The sequence below is a fragment of the Mchenga conophoros genome, linkage group LG13 (genome assembly GCF_057382185.1).
Source record: "Mchenga conophoros isolate Kocher_MC1m ecotype Shallow Benthic linkage group LG13, M_conophoros_male_GT1.1, whole genome shotgun sequence".
Taxonomy (NCBI): Eukaryota; Metazoa; Chordata; class Actinopteri; order Cichliformes; family Cichlidae; genus Mchenga; species Mchenga conophoros.
Genome location: NC_140538.1, coordinates 23770006 through 23788039, shown reverse-complemented (window position 1 = coordinate 23788039; position 18034 = coordinate 23770006). Strand labels below are relative to the sequence as shown.

The window sequence follows — 18034 nt, the reverse complement described above, 5'->3', positions numbered from 1 at the left end:
TTGACAGATTTCACCCTGCCGTCCCTGCTGGAGGTATTCCTGAACCGGGAGGTGAAGGCCATCCCTCTCAGAACAGGGCTGAAGGCTGCAACAGATGAGCAGACCTCTGGGAAGAGATCCCGTGTTGCCAGCAGTACCTGGAAGTCACGGAGGTCCCGGCGGACAGCGCAGAGATACTCTGTGAAAGATGCTCGCAAGTCTCAGGTTTCTACCTCAGATTCAGAAGCCAACTCTGAAGACAAAACTGGCCCAGGTAGTGCACGGAGCCGAAGATCACATGGCTCCACCATCCAGGTAAGCTGTCAGCATCATCGATCAGACGCCTCGCAGTTCACGTCCACCGGCACCACCACAGAAACCATGAGTGCCCCATACCCACATCCCAGAGCCCCTGGATCCCAGATGGCTGACAGCGAAACCCTAACAGACCCAGCTGCAATATCAATATTCAATCGAATGGAAAACTCGCCTTTTGATCTCTGCCATGTGTTGCTTTCCTTGTTGGAGAAAGTGTGTAAATTTGACATGAGCATCAACCACAACCCTGGCCTGGCTGTCAGCGTTGTACCTACTCTCACAGAGATCCTTACTGAATTTGGAGATTGTTGTGGTCCAGGGGGTGGAGGAGGAGCAGGACCAGAGGAGCTTGCTGGAGGCTGGACAGAGGAGCCAATTGCACTAGTTCAGAGAATGCTACTACGAACCATCTTGCACCTGATGTCTGTGGATGTGAGTCAGAATGACAGCCTTCCAGACAGCCTGAGACGTAGTCTAACAGACCTGCTGCGAGCCACTCTCAAAATCCGGAGCTGCTTGGACAGACAGAGTAACCCTTTTGCTCCTCGGCCCAAGAAGACTCTACAGGAAGTACAGGATGACTTCTCATTCTCTCGTTATCGCCACAGAGCGCTACTGCTTCCAGAACTTTTAGAAGGAGTACTGCAAGTGCTGCTGGGTTGCCTGCAGGCTTCCACTCCCAACCCTTTTTTCTTTAGTCAGGCTCTAGAGCTCATCCATGAGTTTGTTCAGCACCGTGGCCTGGAGCTCTTTGAGACTACAGTGCTTCGACTGGAGGGACTTGGCAGAGCCAGAGATTCTAAAGTTGGAGGTGAAGCCTCAGAGAGGCTACGAGGCCTCATTGCAGGGGTCTTCAAGATTGTCAGTGCTGTAAAGAAGGCAAAGTCAGAGCAGCTGCATCAGTCTGTGTGTGCCCGAAGGCGCCATCGTCGCTGTGAATATTCCCACTTCCTGCATCATCACAGAGACTTGTCAGGTTTGCCCGTCTCTGCTTTCAAGCAAGCTGCTAGGCGCAACCCCTTTGAAGAGGATGGAGAAGGCGGAGGAGAGATGGAGGGTGAAGCAGTACGTTATCCTGAGCGCTGCTGCTGCTTGGCTGCCTGTGCCCACCAGTGCCTGCGGCTCCTACAGCGCCTGTCCCCCAGCGGGCCAGGTGTGTTGCAGGTATTGGCTGGGGTGCAGGCTGTTGGAATCTGCTGTTGTATGGACCCCCGTTCAGTCGTAGGACCTTTACTCGATGCCTTTAAAGCTCCAGGGCTGCGTAGTTACCAGTCTCATGTTCTTAGTGTCCTGGGGAGACTGATCTTAGACCAGCTTGGTGGGGGACAGCCTTCAGAAAAAGCCAAGCTGGCCTCATGTAACATCTGCACTCTGGATAGCAGCCAGCTGCCAGGCCTGGAGGAGACATTGCAGCACGGGGAACCTTCAGCTATTTCTACCAGCCTGTGTTACCGCTCCCAGGGTATTCTGCCAAGTGGAGGGGGCACTGAGGATATGCTGTGGAAGTGGAATGCTCTGGAGGCCTACCAAGAGCTAGTGTTTGGTGAGGACTGGCAGCTTAGTCAGCAGATAGCTGGCCATGTGTGCCACCTAACTCAGAGGGGCAATGCTATAGTGCAGTGGAAGCTCTACACACACATCTTCAACCCTGTGCTGCAGAGAGGGGTAGAGCTAGCCCACCACGCCCAGCAACTGGGAGTTTCTACTGTCTGTACTCAGGTCTGCAGCTATCACACGCAGTGCCTGCCTGTGGAGGTACTACTTGTTTACCTACAAACGTTACCATCGCTTCTCAAATCAAGGTGAGCTATAATTCTCAGTTTTCCCTCTTCGTGTGTGTGTGTGTGTGTGTGTGTGTGTGTGTGTGTGTGTGTGTGTTGTTAGATGTCAAAACCTCCTGAAAAAAAGCAGCACGTTCTTTGGTTATGAATATTTTCAGAAGCATTAGCAATTTATTTTATAAATTTCTTCTGAAAGACAAGTGATATAGATGTTTATTTCGATAGATATTGCATATTTCTTTCTTATGAAATGGATTCCTGTCCTTTTGATACAATGACCTAAAGCAAATATAATCCGCCAGTTTAAAGGAGGATACCTAATCTACTTGGAATTTCTTTGTCATTAGATCTATCCCTCCAGGTCATTGCTAATTAATGCTAATCAATAATTTAGCACTGCTTTGTGAACTCAGCGAGATGGAGAGGATTATTGACAGTTTATGTAAGAGTGTCGTGAGTACAGTAGCATAACATAGCAGAGGCAGATAATGTTTGTTCGTGTGCTTTTATCAAAATGCTGGCAAATGTGAAGTTGTGTAAAACTGTATTTTTGGTTTTTGGTGTGGATATTCTCAGTTGTCTGTAGAATTCTGAGATGTTGAGACAATCCAGAGACATACAGGTTAAGTAAACTCTGAAACGCCCATAGAATGGGACGTGCAGAGGTCTGTGCCTGTGTGTTAACCCAGGTGACCTGCTTAGATTACATCTCAGCGGCCGCTCTACACATGCTGTGATTGGTTGCATGTTCTTGCGACCCTCAGCAAGATCGGGAGTGTTAAAAAATAGATGGCTGGATGCTTTGAGATGTTTTGTCAGCAGTAGGCTGATAGATTTCCTTGTTAAAATTCAGAGAGTTCTCTGCTCTCTACAAGTTTGACTGACATCTGTGATGGGTTTGGTTTTTTTCTCTCTTTTAACCAATCCTCTGAATTACATTTTACAACTCTTTAGAGCATAACAATAAACTGCTCATATCAATGAGGTGTCTGATAAAATATTTATTGATAAAAAGTCCACATGTGTTTTAACAGGAAAAAACATTAATAGCCCAATAGCTAATCAGTTTAACTCTGCTGCTATTTTTCATTATGTTAATTTTTTTTGAGACAAAATGCACAACAATTTACTTTTAGATTCAGAAAAGCAGGAATCAAAATTCTCAGCTTGTGTCGAGACTTTTAGTTTAATTAATAGACTATAAATGTAGATCTATAAGTTTATATAAACAAGTTTTCACTTATCCTCAAAGCCCAAATGAAGGGGTATAACATTTACAATTAAAACTCTCTTTTATGTTTTCTGCAGCAACTTTAAGGTTTTTGTGCCATATTCAGTTGTTTGGTATGCAATGGATGTAGTTGTAGATCTAGTTGTATTGGTCTGTTTTATTATAACCTCAGCTCACAGAACACAGGATAGTTGGTGCGTGGCTTACTAAGATGTTAAATCTGTACTGGTCTCAAGGATGAAATTGAACGACCACATTTCCCCATGAAGTCTGCAGCATTACTCCATGACAGGCTCCAAATTAAAAAGTCTTCATTGGTACTGAATTTGCAGTTGCATATGGTCAGACCTCACATCTTTGCACATGGTCACTCTCGCTAGGTTAGACTATACAGCTCCATCTACTGGGCTATATACATATTTGTTCCAAATATAGCTGCAAAGTTAGCTGGCTGCAAAGCGGTGATTAACTTGTGTTGTTTAGGTTGGCAGACAGATGGAAATTAGGCGAAATAGGATCCACAGATCATTTGATTTGGGGCACATTCATGTATGAGTTACACAAATTGGAGCTTCAGAGCCTTCAGTACTGCGGGAAAAGGTTTGAGCGACATGTGTCAGATTTTTCTGTCTTTCGTGGTCTCACAAACCGAGCGATTGAATCGATGAGGTTATTTGTGTGATCATCCTTCACGTGGATGGGCAAAACCAATTCTACTTAAGTGGTTTTTACATCCCCTTCTTATGCAGTCTGCTCATGCAGGAAAAGTTATCGAAAGATAACCTGAAAGACGAGCAGCTTTTCTTCAAAGTTGGACATCATCTGATGCATTGCCCGCCACTGCATCATCTCCTGCTCTCGTTTCGGTTTCTGCGAAACAGGAATCATATTTTTCAGAAGTGAGCATTAAATATGCAGACTAATGAATAGCCATTCTGATGGAGTTTCAGACCACTAATGAAAGGAGGAAATGTTGTGAAGAAGCAGATTTAATCAACGCTACATTTATTTAGAGGAAGACTGGAGAAAATGGGTTTAAATTGGTGAAAAGAAATCAACAAGTTAATAATCTGTTAAATTTGTTTTGTGTTTCACGCTCCCATCCTCAAAGCTCTAACTGAACATCTGTGTCACCGCACACTGCAGAGAAAACTCCATGCTGAGATTAAAGTGGTTGTTTTTTGTTTTTTTTGTGGGATTTCAGTCCGTTTGTAATGTTAGCACTTCTCTCAAGTTGTTTTTCCACACCAAATGTTGATTTCACTCAGAGGTGATGCTTTATTCTTTCACCATAATTTACCTTGTGCTGTGATAGCGTCATTTATTATTCATCACAGCCTCAGTAGTGTGTGTATATCACCAGTAAACAAATTTAAAAGGGTAAGGTGTCAGCTGTGTTTTCCCAGTAAATATATGATTTGCCTTAAGATAACAAGTCGTGAATTTGTCTTTCATGTTGCTCAATAGAATAAACATGAAGCAGAAAAGACATTGGAGAACAAAGAAAACGCAGTAAATAAAGACTAGCAGGTGTGTCCGTGTGCATTATTGTAGATGATGACTTATTTATGTAAAGGTGTTGTGCTGGAGAGAGAATTATTTCTGCAACCTGAAGAGAACAAATGGAGTTGGCGTGTGAAGGCTCCTGCGTGATGAGGTTTTTTTTTCTGTCACTGGCTGGTTACAGCACTTGTCTGATTGAACTGAGCGGTGCTTTTTATTTTAATAAGGGAGCGCTGCGGTAGGAGGTATTTGTGTGCACTCTACACATCTACCCGCGTTGTCAGCATGTTGTTTATTTTGCTGGCTAATAAGAAGTACAACTCCAGTTCCAAAAAAAGTTGGGATGCTCTGGAAAATGCAAATAACAGAATGCAATGATGTGCAGATTTCATAAGCCCATATTAAATTTGCAGCAGAAGATAGAAAACGTATGTTTAAACTGAGAAAACATACCATTTCAAGAAAAAGGTTATTTTTAATTTGATGGCAGCGACACGGCTTGAAAAAGTTGGAACAGGGTCATGTTCACAATCACGTAGCATCTCCTCTTCTTTTAATAACAGTCCATAAACATCTGTGAAATGAGCTGCTGGAGAGAAATGTTGTCCCATTCTTATCTGATACAGGATTCTAGCTGCTCAACAGTCCTGGATCTTCGTCACTCTTTCCATTTCATGATACACTAAATGTTTTCAATTGGTGAAATGTCCTCAGCACCTGGATTCTTCTACTATGGAGCCATGCTGTTGTAGTAGATGTAGTATGCAGTTTAGACCTTCCCTAAAAAGGCATTGTCTGGATAGGAGCATATGTTGCTCTAAAACCCGGATATGCATTTCAGCAGTGATGGGGCTTTTCCAGATGTGCAGTACCATAGGCACTGAGGCACCCCCATACCATCAGACAGGCTTTTAAACTGAACGCTGATAACAAGTCAGATATTCCCTCTCCTCTTTAGTCCAGAGGGTGTGATGTCCATAGTTTTCAGAAAGACTTGGTACATTTTCTAAGTACAAATATTTTATGTTTTATATGTTCTGTTGTCATTAATAATAATTCATGGCATTCTGTTTTTATTTACATTTTACATAGCTTCTCATCTTTTTTGGTGTTGGGTTTATATATATACCCATTCTTTATGAGGGGGGTAATAAATGACACAGTGCATTTTAATGTGAAAAACAACTTATTAAAATGTCCTTTTTGTTTAACTTAGTTTCTCATCTTTTGTATTATAGGGTGATCAGAGACCTTTTTATTAGCTGTAATGGACTCAACCAGGTGACAGAGCTTGTCTACTTGGACCAGACACGCTCTTTAGCTTTGAAGGTGTTTGAGACTCTGATAATAGGCAGTGGAAAGCAGCAGGCTGAGGGGGTGCTTCAGGAGCTGGAGAGTGCTGATGCTGAAGAAAGGGAGGCTGTCTTAGGCCTGGCTGAGGAACTGGGGTCCAGAGGCATCGGAGAGGGCGCACAGAGTCTCAGCAAGTTCTATGAAGGCCTGAAGGAGGCTTATCCACGACATAAGAGCCGTAGCGGCCAGGCTCGTGGACCGGGGCGCAGCCGAACAGAGATCCACCTTCATGTTATCAATCTTTTTCTATGTGTGGCCTTCCTCTGCGTCAGCAAGGAGGCAGATTCTGACCGGGACTCAGCCAATGACTCCGAAGACACTTCGGGTTATGACAGTACAGCGAGTGAACCTCTGGGTGGACGGCTGCCATATCTGTCCCCAGACAGTGTAGCCCTGCCCTCTAAAGAGCAGCTACGACGCGCCGCTGATGTTTGGTCAGTGTGTCGGTGGATCTACCTGGCCAGCCCTTTGTTCCAGAGACAGTTCTTCAGGCTGGGTGGACTGGATGTCTGTTTGCGCCTTATGGCAATGGTCATTCAAAAGCTCTCCTGTAAAACGAAGGATGGAAAAGCAAAGAAGAAGAGAGACGGCAAAGGTAAAGGCAGCCCCGATTCCACAGCCACTTCACTGGGACTGGAGGAGACTTCTCATGATGCATCTGAAACCAGCAGCACCAGTCCAGCTGAAGGAAAGACCAAAGATCCATCAAAGAAACTTGAGGAAGAATGGCAACTTCAAAGTATTCGTCTCCTTGAGGCTTTGCTGGCTATTTGCCTACACAGTGCTAACTCAGCCCTGCAGAGGATAGAGCCTGAGCTTTCTTATCAGGTATGTTGAGCAATGTGTTTAATTAACTAACCCCTAAACAGGCCAAATACGCAAAAAAATACTTTGGCTTAACTTAAAGTGTCATGTCCTCTCGATTATAGCTCCATTCAGTGGAGGATACCTTGTTAGAAGTGAGAGACCAGCTCTCTCGGTCTGGAGTGGTGAACTCTGACCTTGCCATACCCCTGTTTGACTCTCTCCTGAGAGTGGCCTTGGCTGAGGTGTCATCCTGTCCCGATCCCCCTGAGGAGAAGCCAGAGAGGGTGAGTCCTGCCTTGGGAGAACCTGTGAGACAATAAATATTCTCCACTTTCATGAAACACTCATGTATAAAGAGACATGAGGTGCCGTCATTGTTGATCACATCTAATCACTCTATAAAGCTTTTGGCAAAATGTCTCTCCATTATTTGTTCGGCTGAATTCCATTTACTCATTAAAATTAATCTTTTTTAAATCTCTTTTTAAAACCATTTGTTTTCGCTTGCACAATATGTGCCTGTTTTCACACTACTAAAAAGTCATTCATGAAATAAATATTTCAAATGACTATATTATTGCACTAAATGAAAGCTGCTATAGGTTGATTTATTGACCTTTTGTTGAGCAGTTAGTATCTTGGAGGCCTTTATTGCCCATATCTGTCCTGTTGACTCTAAAAACAACAGGCATACTTTCCTGCCTGTTTTTTACTTCTCTGTCTTTTATGTTACTGTTTTTCTCACTCTTTTAACAAATTCCAGAGATAATTCCTACTGATTTCAGCAACTTGGCAGAAGGGCAAAACAAAAGGGCAAATGCCTTCAAAGGTTTCAGGCAGGGCTGAGAACTAGAGAGAGAGTTGAGAGCCTGTGTGATCAGAAACAACTGCATTTTCTTGTGTGTGACCCCATGTTATTAACTCATCATCTCCCACCAGCAGCCACTATTAACCAGTCAGACGGACAATAACATGCAGTGCAAACACGAGTGAAAATTGTATGTTTCTTTTTGCTGCCTCTTTTGTCTGCAGAGTGAAGTATCTGTGCATCTACAGCGTGTGTTTGAGCACCGTGGTAAAATATAATGAGCAGTGGTGTTTATTTAAGAGGCAAGCGTACAATGAGAGGAAAACCATTTTCCACCCAAGTGTTATCAAGCATCAGTACTGCCGTGTAAGGCCACTCGCACTATGTTGCTAAGCAGCTGTTATCAGCCTGATGTACAACAACAGAAACGGTGAACGTAAATAATTGTAGCCCTTGTGTGGAGCCAGCAGCGGATGCAGCCTCATTTTAAAACCCAGCATGCTGCTGATGTTTCTTTGTTTTAGTGGATTTTACACTCTGCTGTCAGCTCTTCAGACAGACTTAGTTTAATTAACATATTGAAAACATTTTTTAATTCAATCAGTTATCTTCACACATGTTGACAGTTTCTCATTTGCTCAGTACAGATGGGCCTCTACAAACTCTCACCTCCTTAGCAGTGCCACTATCAGTGCAGGCTTTGTAAAGCGTTATTTAAGATTCGCAAGAGACATGAATCTGTTTTTTCATTTATTCCATAAATAAGGCAAACACAAACGAAAAGAAGCCGTCCGCACTTACATGACTGAAAGTAACTGTCTCATGTCTCTCAGCCGTGTTTTCTTCAAGTCTTAAAATGCCTGTCTGACTAAGCCTGTTCCAACACAGGAGGATTTGGCTTTTTATATAATAGATTTACCTATTTCCTAAGAGCTTAGTTCTTTCTCAGTGAGCACTGGCAGACTGTGATGTTCGCTTAACCATTACAAGTATGTGCTTGAAGCACCGAGATTAGTCTTCCACCGCAAAGTTTGTCCACTGATTTAGACCAGTCTTTTAAAATGTTCACCCACAATTAAATATAAAAGCAGCCTCATATTAGTTTCGAAGGAATAGAGGTGTGTGATGCAAAAAGCCTCTTTGAACCAGGAAATGGTTTAGTTTGTCAGTTTACGTGTGCGTGTTTGCCTACATGCACATATGATGACTGTTCATGTCGAGGAACTGGGGCTGTGTGAGCGCCTTGCAGGTCAGCTGATATTTGTCTTATGACTAAAAATCTTGTACTTTCTTTTTCCCCCGTTTTGAGGGCAGTCGATTCGCCGCATCAGGCATGACACTCCATGTCATGCTTTTTACATTTTACCCTAAAAATACTCGATCAAGGAATTTTTTTTTTTTAATTTTTTTTTTTTAAAGCAGCATTGGGTAAGCTCTTATGAAAGCAATCTTATCTTAAGTGCTTGAAAGTTAACCAGCCGTTGAACTTGGAGTGTATGGGATTGAAATTCATGATTTATTTTTTTTTCTTCTTCTTATTCCTACCTCCTCTTCTGCCTCACTTGCTCTTTCACTCTCTTCTTGCCAGAAGCTCCAGGTGTTGGCGGAGGGGGCGGCCCCAGCGGGCGATCTGTCTGAGGAGGTGGACGAGGTGCAGAGCTGCGGCGGCAAGCCCCCAGGGGAGGAGGAGGGCTACGACGCTGACAGCGAAAGCAACCCAGAGGACATGGCCAAGCAGGAAGAGGGTAGGTCCACACTTACTGCCACACTACCACACACACGCATGCTTTTATTCTCACTTACTCCTCCTCAAGGATCCATAGCTGCTGCACATACCAAACCACTTCAGATATTGTTACTGAGGCTGGTTGCAGTTCACACTTATATGAGTCTTATTACTTTTCACTGCCTATTCATTTTTCAGTTTATTTTCTGAACGCTATAAATCATTTTTACTTCAGATGTTTGTCTTCTCTGCATCTTGTTTTTATTGGCTATAACAACAACAGACTAACCTCGCTGGATTGAGAGGTCATGGGACCGTTATAACCTCTAAACCTGCTTGTTTTGAGTCTTGGGAAACCTTGTTTCTCACACTGTTAACTGTTTAATCGGTCTTTTTGCTGAATGATTAGTCCTTTCTGGAGTTCTGTGCATTCACTGGATGCTCTTTTTTTCAGTGCAAATGCACATACAGACAGTTACTTCTATAATAAAGAAAAAAACAACATCCTCCTTTGGTGTGCTGTGAAGGATGTGAAGCAATAAACGGTGGCTAGTTTTTAATTCATGCATATGACAAGGCAGAAAATGCGTTTAACCTCTTGTGTCAGCTCTGTTTCACCGCTTGCAGGTTAAAGACACGGCCCGATTACACTATTTTTGCTTCATCTCCTCAGAATAAAGTCATTGTTTTACGTTTTACAACTGCAGGCAACTAAATTCTTTTGGTCTCATGAGCTAGATCCTGTGACTTAAAGTCTTCATCAGATGGAAATTTTAGCTTCCTGGAAAACTCTTATGTCATGAGAAACAGAATCTTTAACCTTGAGTCATATTGAGCAAACCAACTTCACAATGCAGTGCTATTTATTTGGTAATTAGCCTTATCTCGTGTTTCTGTAAAATCAAACCACTTATTTCCACTGAAAATCCTTTTTCAATGGTACATAGCTCAACTTAGGTAACTGAGCACAAGCACCAATGACTGTTCCTTTTTTCACACTCAATTAAAACTTGATCCTTTTTCCTGTATTTTTTTTAATCTAGCATTACAGCAATTCAAAATTATTTCCAATATTTAATAATAAAAATGTTTATTCCAGAATTTCTCTCCTCAGGCTGTTCTCGTTTTGTCCAAATTGGCTCCTGTAGCTGCTGCCTCCTCACATTTCCTGGTCTCTTAGCGGCATTTACACTGCTCCAGATCCTTGTGTTTATTAGTTTGAGGTTAATTGAAAGGATAAAGACCATAAACATAGCGAAAAGTGACGTGAAATGCATACTGTAGACTTCCTGCAATTAAATTTAACCACAGACCAAACACAAGCATCAGTATAATGCACTATCAAGGCAGACGGGTATGACAGTTGGTACGTGGCTTTTAGTTTATATTTACTGCTAGCAATATGTGACTGGATGCGTGTGTGGTAGATTGTAACAAAGCGTGTAGCGGTGCACAGGAAGACAACCAAGCTTCTTTAATTAAAAGGAGTTTCTAGGAGCCGTGTGAGAGCCTGCTGGACTGCTTTCCTTGAAAACACGAGGCAGCTCTGCAGCTGAGCACAGAACTGAGGCAAATTCATTTTTATGCTCTACCTCCAAGAAGCCAAGAGAGGGAATGCCTTTGAATCATGGTGCTGTTCAAGGAGCAGAGGGTGGCATATTGTGCCTGTGCTTTAGCAAGGCAGGCAGTGCGTGCCAATCTCTTGTTTGTGTCTCTGATCTTCTTCTGTTGGGTTTCTTAGGTTTGAAGGTGGAGCCAGCCGCATTGCATGAGTTTGTAGCAGTGGCAGACAGGCCCGGGCGAGGCGCGCTCCTGTTCCCAGAGATCTGTACGATGGAGTTGCAGCTACTTGCCTCTGGCTCCCCAGACCTGGAGGTTCTGAGTCATGTGTTTCACAGCCTGCTCAGTGCAGTACACGCCAATCACCACAATGCTGCTCTCCTCTATGACCAGGTCCCGCCAACCACAGTTTCCTCTTTGTACTACACTTAACCACCTCCCGTATTTGTCTTACTTTACTACTCAGCTGTGGTCTGAAGAAAATGACTGACTGCTTTGTTCCTGTTTTCACAGGGAGGAGTCAAAACTATCCTGTCTGGCTTTCACAACATTCTCAGTCAAACAAACCACTCGTTCACAGGTTTGTTCTTCATCCTGCTTTATTTTTTTTCTGTCTTATCTGATCTAAACACATATTTTTCATGTGTGACGTCTCAGGAGGAGGGGAGCCCTCTCAGTTTGCTGTTTTCCTGAGATTTTTTTCTGCTTCTGACATTTCAGCTGGGTCCCCTGGGCTCAGTGTCATGTTTTATCATAGGTACCTTTAGTAGTTCTTAGTCAGTCTTACCCGGTGGGCTTCTTTGGAACTTAAGTTGATCTTATTTAACATTATAATATCATGATGTCCAAAATCTAAAGGAAAAACAAGATAAGTGTTTGCTCTCTGTGGTGTTGGGGAGGATTTTTGTCCTTGGGATATTTTGTCAGCCAATTTCTAATGGCTAAAAGTTCAAATACAACATAGATTACATTCACAATTATTGAGAAAGCTTAAGAAAAATCATCTATTTTCTGTGGTAAGAAATTATTCTGATGCCTGCCAAAATGCGATGATAACTCTTTATGTAATCTGCTCTTCATTGGTCTACATTCAGATTGCCAGACTGTGCTTGTGGAGCTGCTGGTTGCCATGGTGAGCCAGAGGATCACAGCTGAGGAACTTGCTCTATTGAGTCGCCTCTTCCTGGAGAAGACCCCACCTACTGTAAATAGCCATCTCCTATCAGTCACTCAACAGTGTGCTGTTTGCTTGCACTCGTGATGCCTGACACTGATGTCTTCTTGTTCTCAGTGCCTGCATGCTTTTGCTTGTTTTAAAGGGAACAAGAATCTATTTTTAACACACCGTGCTGTCAGCCTCTCTTCTCACTTCTTGCCGCTTTAAAATGTATCAACACATAATGCTCCCTTAGGTAGCTTCATTCTGTATACAATTAACACCAAAGTGTGCAGAACAGATGTAATACTAGTACTTATTAACACACGTCTGCATTTAATTGGAATTCAGACGTCTATGAGAGCAGACAGGAAGGATTTATTTTTAACAACTTGCAAGGCAAGTTAATTTTGTCATCTGTGCGGATAACACACAACTCTTTGTGCTTAGCTGTATTCATCTGCATTCTTCATGGTTTGTTTGCTGGTTCTTTATCAATATTCTGCAGGTTTATTATGGATCACAGATAAATCAGTTACATTTCTTAGTGTATTAGCTTTTATGGGGGGGGCTTGGTTTTGTTTTGTTTTTTTTAAAGGGGACATATCTCTTTATTGGGTGTGTCAGGACACCCGCTGTGAAAATCGGCACTATCAAATATGTGGGGCTACCCATTGTGGCAACCCCTTGTGAATAAGAGAGCAGCTGAAAACAGCTTTAAGTTTAGGGTTACAAAAAAGCCCAGATTTAAGTGTTTTTGCATCAAATTTAAAACAGTTCCCCTAACTTCACATTTACTTTGTTACCTCCCAGGAGATTTTACTGAAGGGCATCTTACAAATTGTCGAAGCCAACATGAACATCGAACCTCTACACTTTCTGAGTTTTCCGATAATCCTTGGGGCTTCGACTCCGGGAGTGTTTTCCCCCAGCTCCAGACAGAACTGTGCCGCCGGAGGGAAAAGTGTTGGTTTGCTCTGGAAGAGCAAGCTGTCTCCAGGCCGTAGGGAGGGAGAAGCTGAGTACCAACCGAGCCACCTGCGCACCTCTCCCTGGCACATCGCCCCTCTCCACCTGCCCTTAGTTGGACAGAACTGCTGGCCCCATATGGCCAGCGGCTTCAGTACCTCTATATGGCTGAGGGTGGCCGAGCAGGGAGCGAAGGACGGGGACAAAAACAGGGGTGAGGCAGAACTCCTTTACTAAGAATCCTTTGTGCATGATGCCCATGAACACGAATCGTTTTTGACATTCTCTGATTATTGTTTTCCAGAAGAAAGTAACCCTCCTGCAGCTGAGTTGCAGCATGCGTCATCTCAGGCAGGGACAAGATTGCTAGAGGAAGGACTCATTCATATTCTATCCATGGGCTCCAAGGCACTGATGCTTCAAGTGTGGGCAGACTTCTCTACAGGCTCTCTCACTTTTAGGTGAGCTCCAAGGAGTGCAGTCTCAAAGTAGTGTCAAAAGAATGAAGTGCTGTTTTTTAAGTATTCAGATTTTCTTGGACTTTAAGTATTCTAATATATTTCTTTTCCTCAGGATTTGTATAGACCCCAACGATGAGATAAAAGCAGGCCTGTTGGCACAAGCAGACTCAGCTGAGGGCCTGTTCAGTGGGGGCCAGTGGCAACACCTTGCCCTCACTTACAGCCAGCAGCCGGAGGGAAAGAAGAACGTCCACGGCCGCGTGGTCGTCTGGGTGTCTGGCATCTGGTGAGGAAAACTGACCGAAATGTAAGCTGTCGTTTGGCTCGCATGGTTTGATAAATAATTAAAATTCAGTCCAAACTGCCATTTTCTGTAGGAAGTGTGAAGTTTCTTTGGATTACACCCTACCCAGAAAGTCCAGTTTATCATCTGACAGCAACAAAACCTTCTGCATGTTGGGCCACTGTGTGCCATCCTCAGAGGAGATGGGAACACGCTGGAACATGGGCACTGTGCTACTCTTCAACGGTAGGGCTCCTGTTAAACTGAACTGAAGATAGTGTCTGTAATATCATACTTAGACATGCGCACTGCAGTCCGTTTTAATTGTTTAACTGCCCTCAGTGCTGCTCTCTGGTGGCACATTGATTATCACCTTCACTTTTACAAAGCAGTAGAAACTGTAGAAATGCTTTGTGATGCATTTGTATTTTAAAAGCGTATGCAGCTGTAGAAGGCTGCGCGTGGTGTGATGTGTGGCGTGCTGTGGATTCTCAGCATTCTCTCGGGAGGCTTACTGAATACTTCTCTGGTTACCTCTAATTGGCTGTGAAAGCCTTGCATCTAGGCGCTCTCGACCTATGAGCCCAACTGATGTGTTTAGACAAGCTTGGCCTCTCCGCTGTGGTTGGAATTCATTGTGTGTAGCAGGTTCTTCTTTGAAAAGCAGGACTGAAAGTATCAAGAAAAAAAAGTTGACCAGGACACCTCGGGAGTCTTGCATTGCATCAGCTCATGTGTTATTAATTTGCAGCGTATTAGTGGAATCATATAAATCATTAACTCTTTGAGTTCATTCAGCCTTTAGTTTGGATTTCTCACAAATCAATTTTACAGCTTCTGGATTGCACAAACACACAAAGATATTCCTTAAGAGAGAGGATATTCCCTTTTCCTAAGTCAAATAATAATAGATGTTTGCATGCCTCTTCTCAGGGTCTAGAATAGGATCTGAGGAGGCCTTCTACCTGTACACGAGTGGACCAGATCTCACCTCGATCATGCCCTGCAAGTATGGCAAACCCAGTGTAACATTCTCCAAGTTTGTCACCCAGGAAGGTCTGAAGTGTGAGCACGTGAGAGAGATTTTAATGAAGAGCAAGGATGTAGACACAACAACTTTGGTCGTAAGTCTCTCTTTTTTTCTCTTCTTTTTTTTTTAACACGAGGCATTAAAACATCAGCCGTGTCACAAAAAGTGTAATTATGAAATGAAGCCAGAAAAAAAAAATGTTGCCGTGTTTGTTCATCTCTCACTCAATTCCTGCAATGCCCGCCGCCGACCCCTCTACTTATGCAGGGTGATTCAAGTGCTCTGTTAGCGTGGCAAATCCCCCCTATGTCTCATTTATTGTTTCATTTCACGGTGTATGAGTTATGTGCTGTTCCAATTAGCTGTCATTAATGATACTGCATGGTAGGAAGTAATTTGTCCCAAATGGGGAAAAACAACTATTATAGTTAAGCTGCAGTTATTTTAGTCAGACTGAAAATAGTTTTTCTCCCATTAAGTGGGAATTGCTTTGTTGATAATAGCTCATTTTTAGCTAATAGCTAAAAAAAGAAAAGCCAAGATGATAAGAATAAATGTTTGGCCATTTTTTTGTAACTTACTGTTAAATCTAACAACCCTTGCCCTGGTGTACATTTGTACCCTATTTGAGGACATTTTGGCTCCTTATTTATTTATTTTTAAAATTACTTTATATCTAATATCCTAAATCAAGTATCAACAAATTTCCCACGTGTGGGACTAATAAAGGTTATCTTAATAAAGGTTATCTTATCTTAAGATATTACTTTTTTCCCAAAAAAGATAATTGTGTGCGTTGGTTTCTGCACAGGAGAGCCTGGCGGTCGTGTACGCCCCCAGCAGTCCGAGAGTCTACACAATTTATGAGCCTGTAATCAGACTGAAAGGTCAAGCAAAGACTGTGGTTACCCAGCGGCCCTTCAGCTCCAAAGAGGTGCAAAGTGTTTCCCTGGAGTCCAGTGCTCTCAGAGCTCTGCTCCCCACCGAAACCCACGGCCTGCAGAGTGTCCTGCACAAGATCGGAGGAACTGGAACTTTTGTCTTCCTCTTTGCACAGGTGGGATGATTTAACCCTTTCTCACCCAAGTGTCATACAGGCTGCCTGGACTTATTTTGTAATTTTGGCTTTAAAATTGCTACATAATTCTCAGCTTTCAAGAACTATTTGAATTTTCTCTCTAGCCCAAAATAGTTGAGGAGTTACAGTAATGTGAGGCACATATGGTAAAATCTAGAACCTGATTTTTCTGTCTGTGTGCACACAGCAGTATCTCGTGAATGCTTTGTGCTACCGTTATACACCAAATATCTCCATAAAGCTCATCTTCTCTTCTTTCCGAAACCAGTTGGGGTTTCTTTCTGACACAAACTGTAACAGAGTTATGATTATTTAAAGAGACCCAAAATAAGTAAAGGGTTAAATGTGAAGGGCAAAGCCTATATATAATATGTATGCAATTTGATTGCAGTATGTAGGAGAAAGAAGGCTCTTGAATGACTTTGGAGAATTTTTGTATTTGATTAATTATATTCCAGGCCAACTGATGAGGTGCCCATTAGTTCAGTTTCATTCATAAAGAAAGCATTTGACATTATTTTGTGCTTCTGTGAGATCTCAGTGGCCACAGCAGGCCCTCATGTTCACTCTGTTTTGTTTTTCCCCCCTTCGCCTCCTCTGGCACCGTTGTGTCCAGACAGTGGAGCTCAGTGACTGTGAGAAGACCCAGGCTCTGGCCCTGCAAGTGCTGCTGTCGCTGTCCAAATTTAACCAACACCGCATCCACGAAATGGACTGTTACCATGGTTACTCCATGATCCATCAGGTCCTCATCAAGCCCAAATGCATCGTAGGATATCACATGTTGAAAGTGAGTCACACCTTGAACTCTTGTCTTCTGTCCCTGCAGCCTCAGCTGATCTGCACAGTAAAATATATCCTCTATTTATTTGATTTTTGGGGGGCCATGAATCTGATCTGGCCCGACACACTGGTTCCTCTCTGAGCCGGTGTTGGTGACCCTGCTGTTACTTGACCCTCTGGCTGTGTCTGTAATTGAGCTGTGTAATGGCTCTGGCTGAAATGCATTGTGTCTGACTTGATGAAACACTGAGCTCCTGCAGAGTAACACAGCGACTCTGATTGCATTTGTCACTTTAGGCTTTCTCATCCTGTATTGTATAGCATAGAACTGCACTGATTAGTGGCATTAAATTCCCATGATCATTCCTATATAAAAGGAACACGCTGTGCTACAGTTGTTGATAGTTTCCATTTGTACCTTTCACTTCATGCTGTAAAAGAAATCTAATTCTGGTACCTTTCTTAAACTGGGGTAGTTACATTGTTAACCTGCATCTTAATGTTTTAACTGAGTGCAAGGCTGCAAGCTTCTGTCTTCAAGTAACAAAATGTACCAGAGACATAAAGGACTGCAAGATTTATGACCACTGCAGTGAATCTGGTCACAAATGATATTCTTTGATCGATACAGACAGGGCTGCTCGTGGAGTAAATGGAATTAGTTTTGACTGAGTTGACTGAGTGATAAGCACTCCAAATATTTCATGGAGAATGTATTGATTTTCTTCCTGCTTGAGATTCAGAACTAGAGATTATCAATATGTTGAGGTGTGTTTCTGATGAGAGTGAACGGCGCCCTGTGAGTTATTATCACAGAAACTCTACAGAAGTCGTTGCGTTTCTGACGGCCACGATTTTTCTTCCTAGACTTTACTCGATGGGTGTTGCAGTGGACCCATCCTCATCCTCGGAGAAGACGGTCAGTTCCATTTGGACGCGGAGTCTGTGGCCGTGGTTCAGGATTTAAGGCTTCTCTCAGACATTCTGTTGGATTGGAAGATCTGGGCCAAGGCGGAGGTAAAGACTGCATCGTTTTGGTCAGGTCCATCACGTCCAAAAGCAACATCCATGTATTTGCACACATATATTTTCTTAAGAACAGTTTTTATCATTTATCATTTACATCAAAAAGAAACTGTAACATTACATCAAGTTAAAGTCCATCGCCCTTCGTGCGAGGATATCTGTAATGTAAACATCCAGAAAGC

General features: G+C 43.0%; 1 protein-coding gene across 2 annotated transcripts in view; it reads left to right on the top strand.

Annotated features, from left to right (window-relative positions):
• Positions 1–18034, top strand: part of lyst (lysosomal trafficking regulator) — a 58625-nt gene that overhangs the window by 22837 nt on the left and 17754 nt on the right. For both annotated transcript variants that reach the window (XM_085297324.1, XM_085297323.1), the window contains exons 5-19: positions 8–2099; positions 6051–6993; positions 7095–7256; positions 9369–9525; positions 11248–11459; positions 11580–11646; positions 12161–12270; positions 13036–13405; positions 13496–13652; positions 13765–13938; positions 14030–14181; positions 14869–15059; positions 15777–16022; positions 16660–16833; positions 17694–17843. In XM_085297324.1, the coding sequence (XP_085153450.1) occupies positions 8–2099; positions 6051–6993; positions 7095–7256; positions 9369–9525; positions 11248–11459; positions 11580–11646; positions 12161–12270; positions 13036–13405; positions 13496–13652; positions 13765–13938; positions 14030–14181; positions 14869–15059; positions 15777–16022; positions 16660–16833; positions 17694–17843 (5357 nt within the window). The remainder of the gene's footprint in view (positions 1–7; positions 2100–6050; positions 6994–7094; positions 7257–9368; positions 9526–11247; positions 11460–11579; positions 11647–12160; positions 12271–13035; positions 13406–13495; positions 13653–13764; positions 13939–14029; positions 14182–14868; positions 15060–15776; positions 16023–16659; positions 16834–17693; positions 17844–18034) is intronic.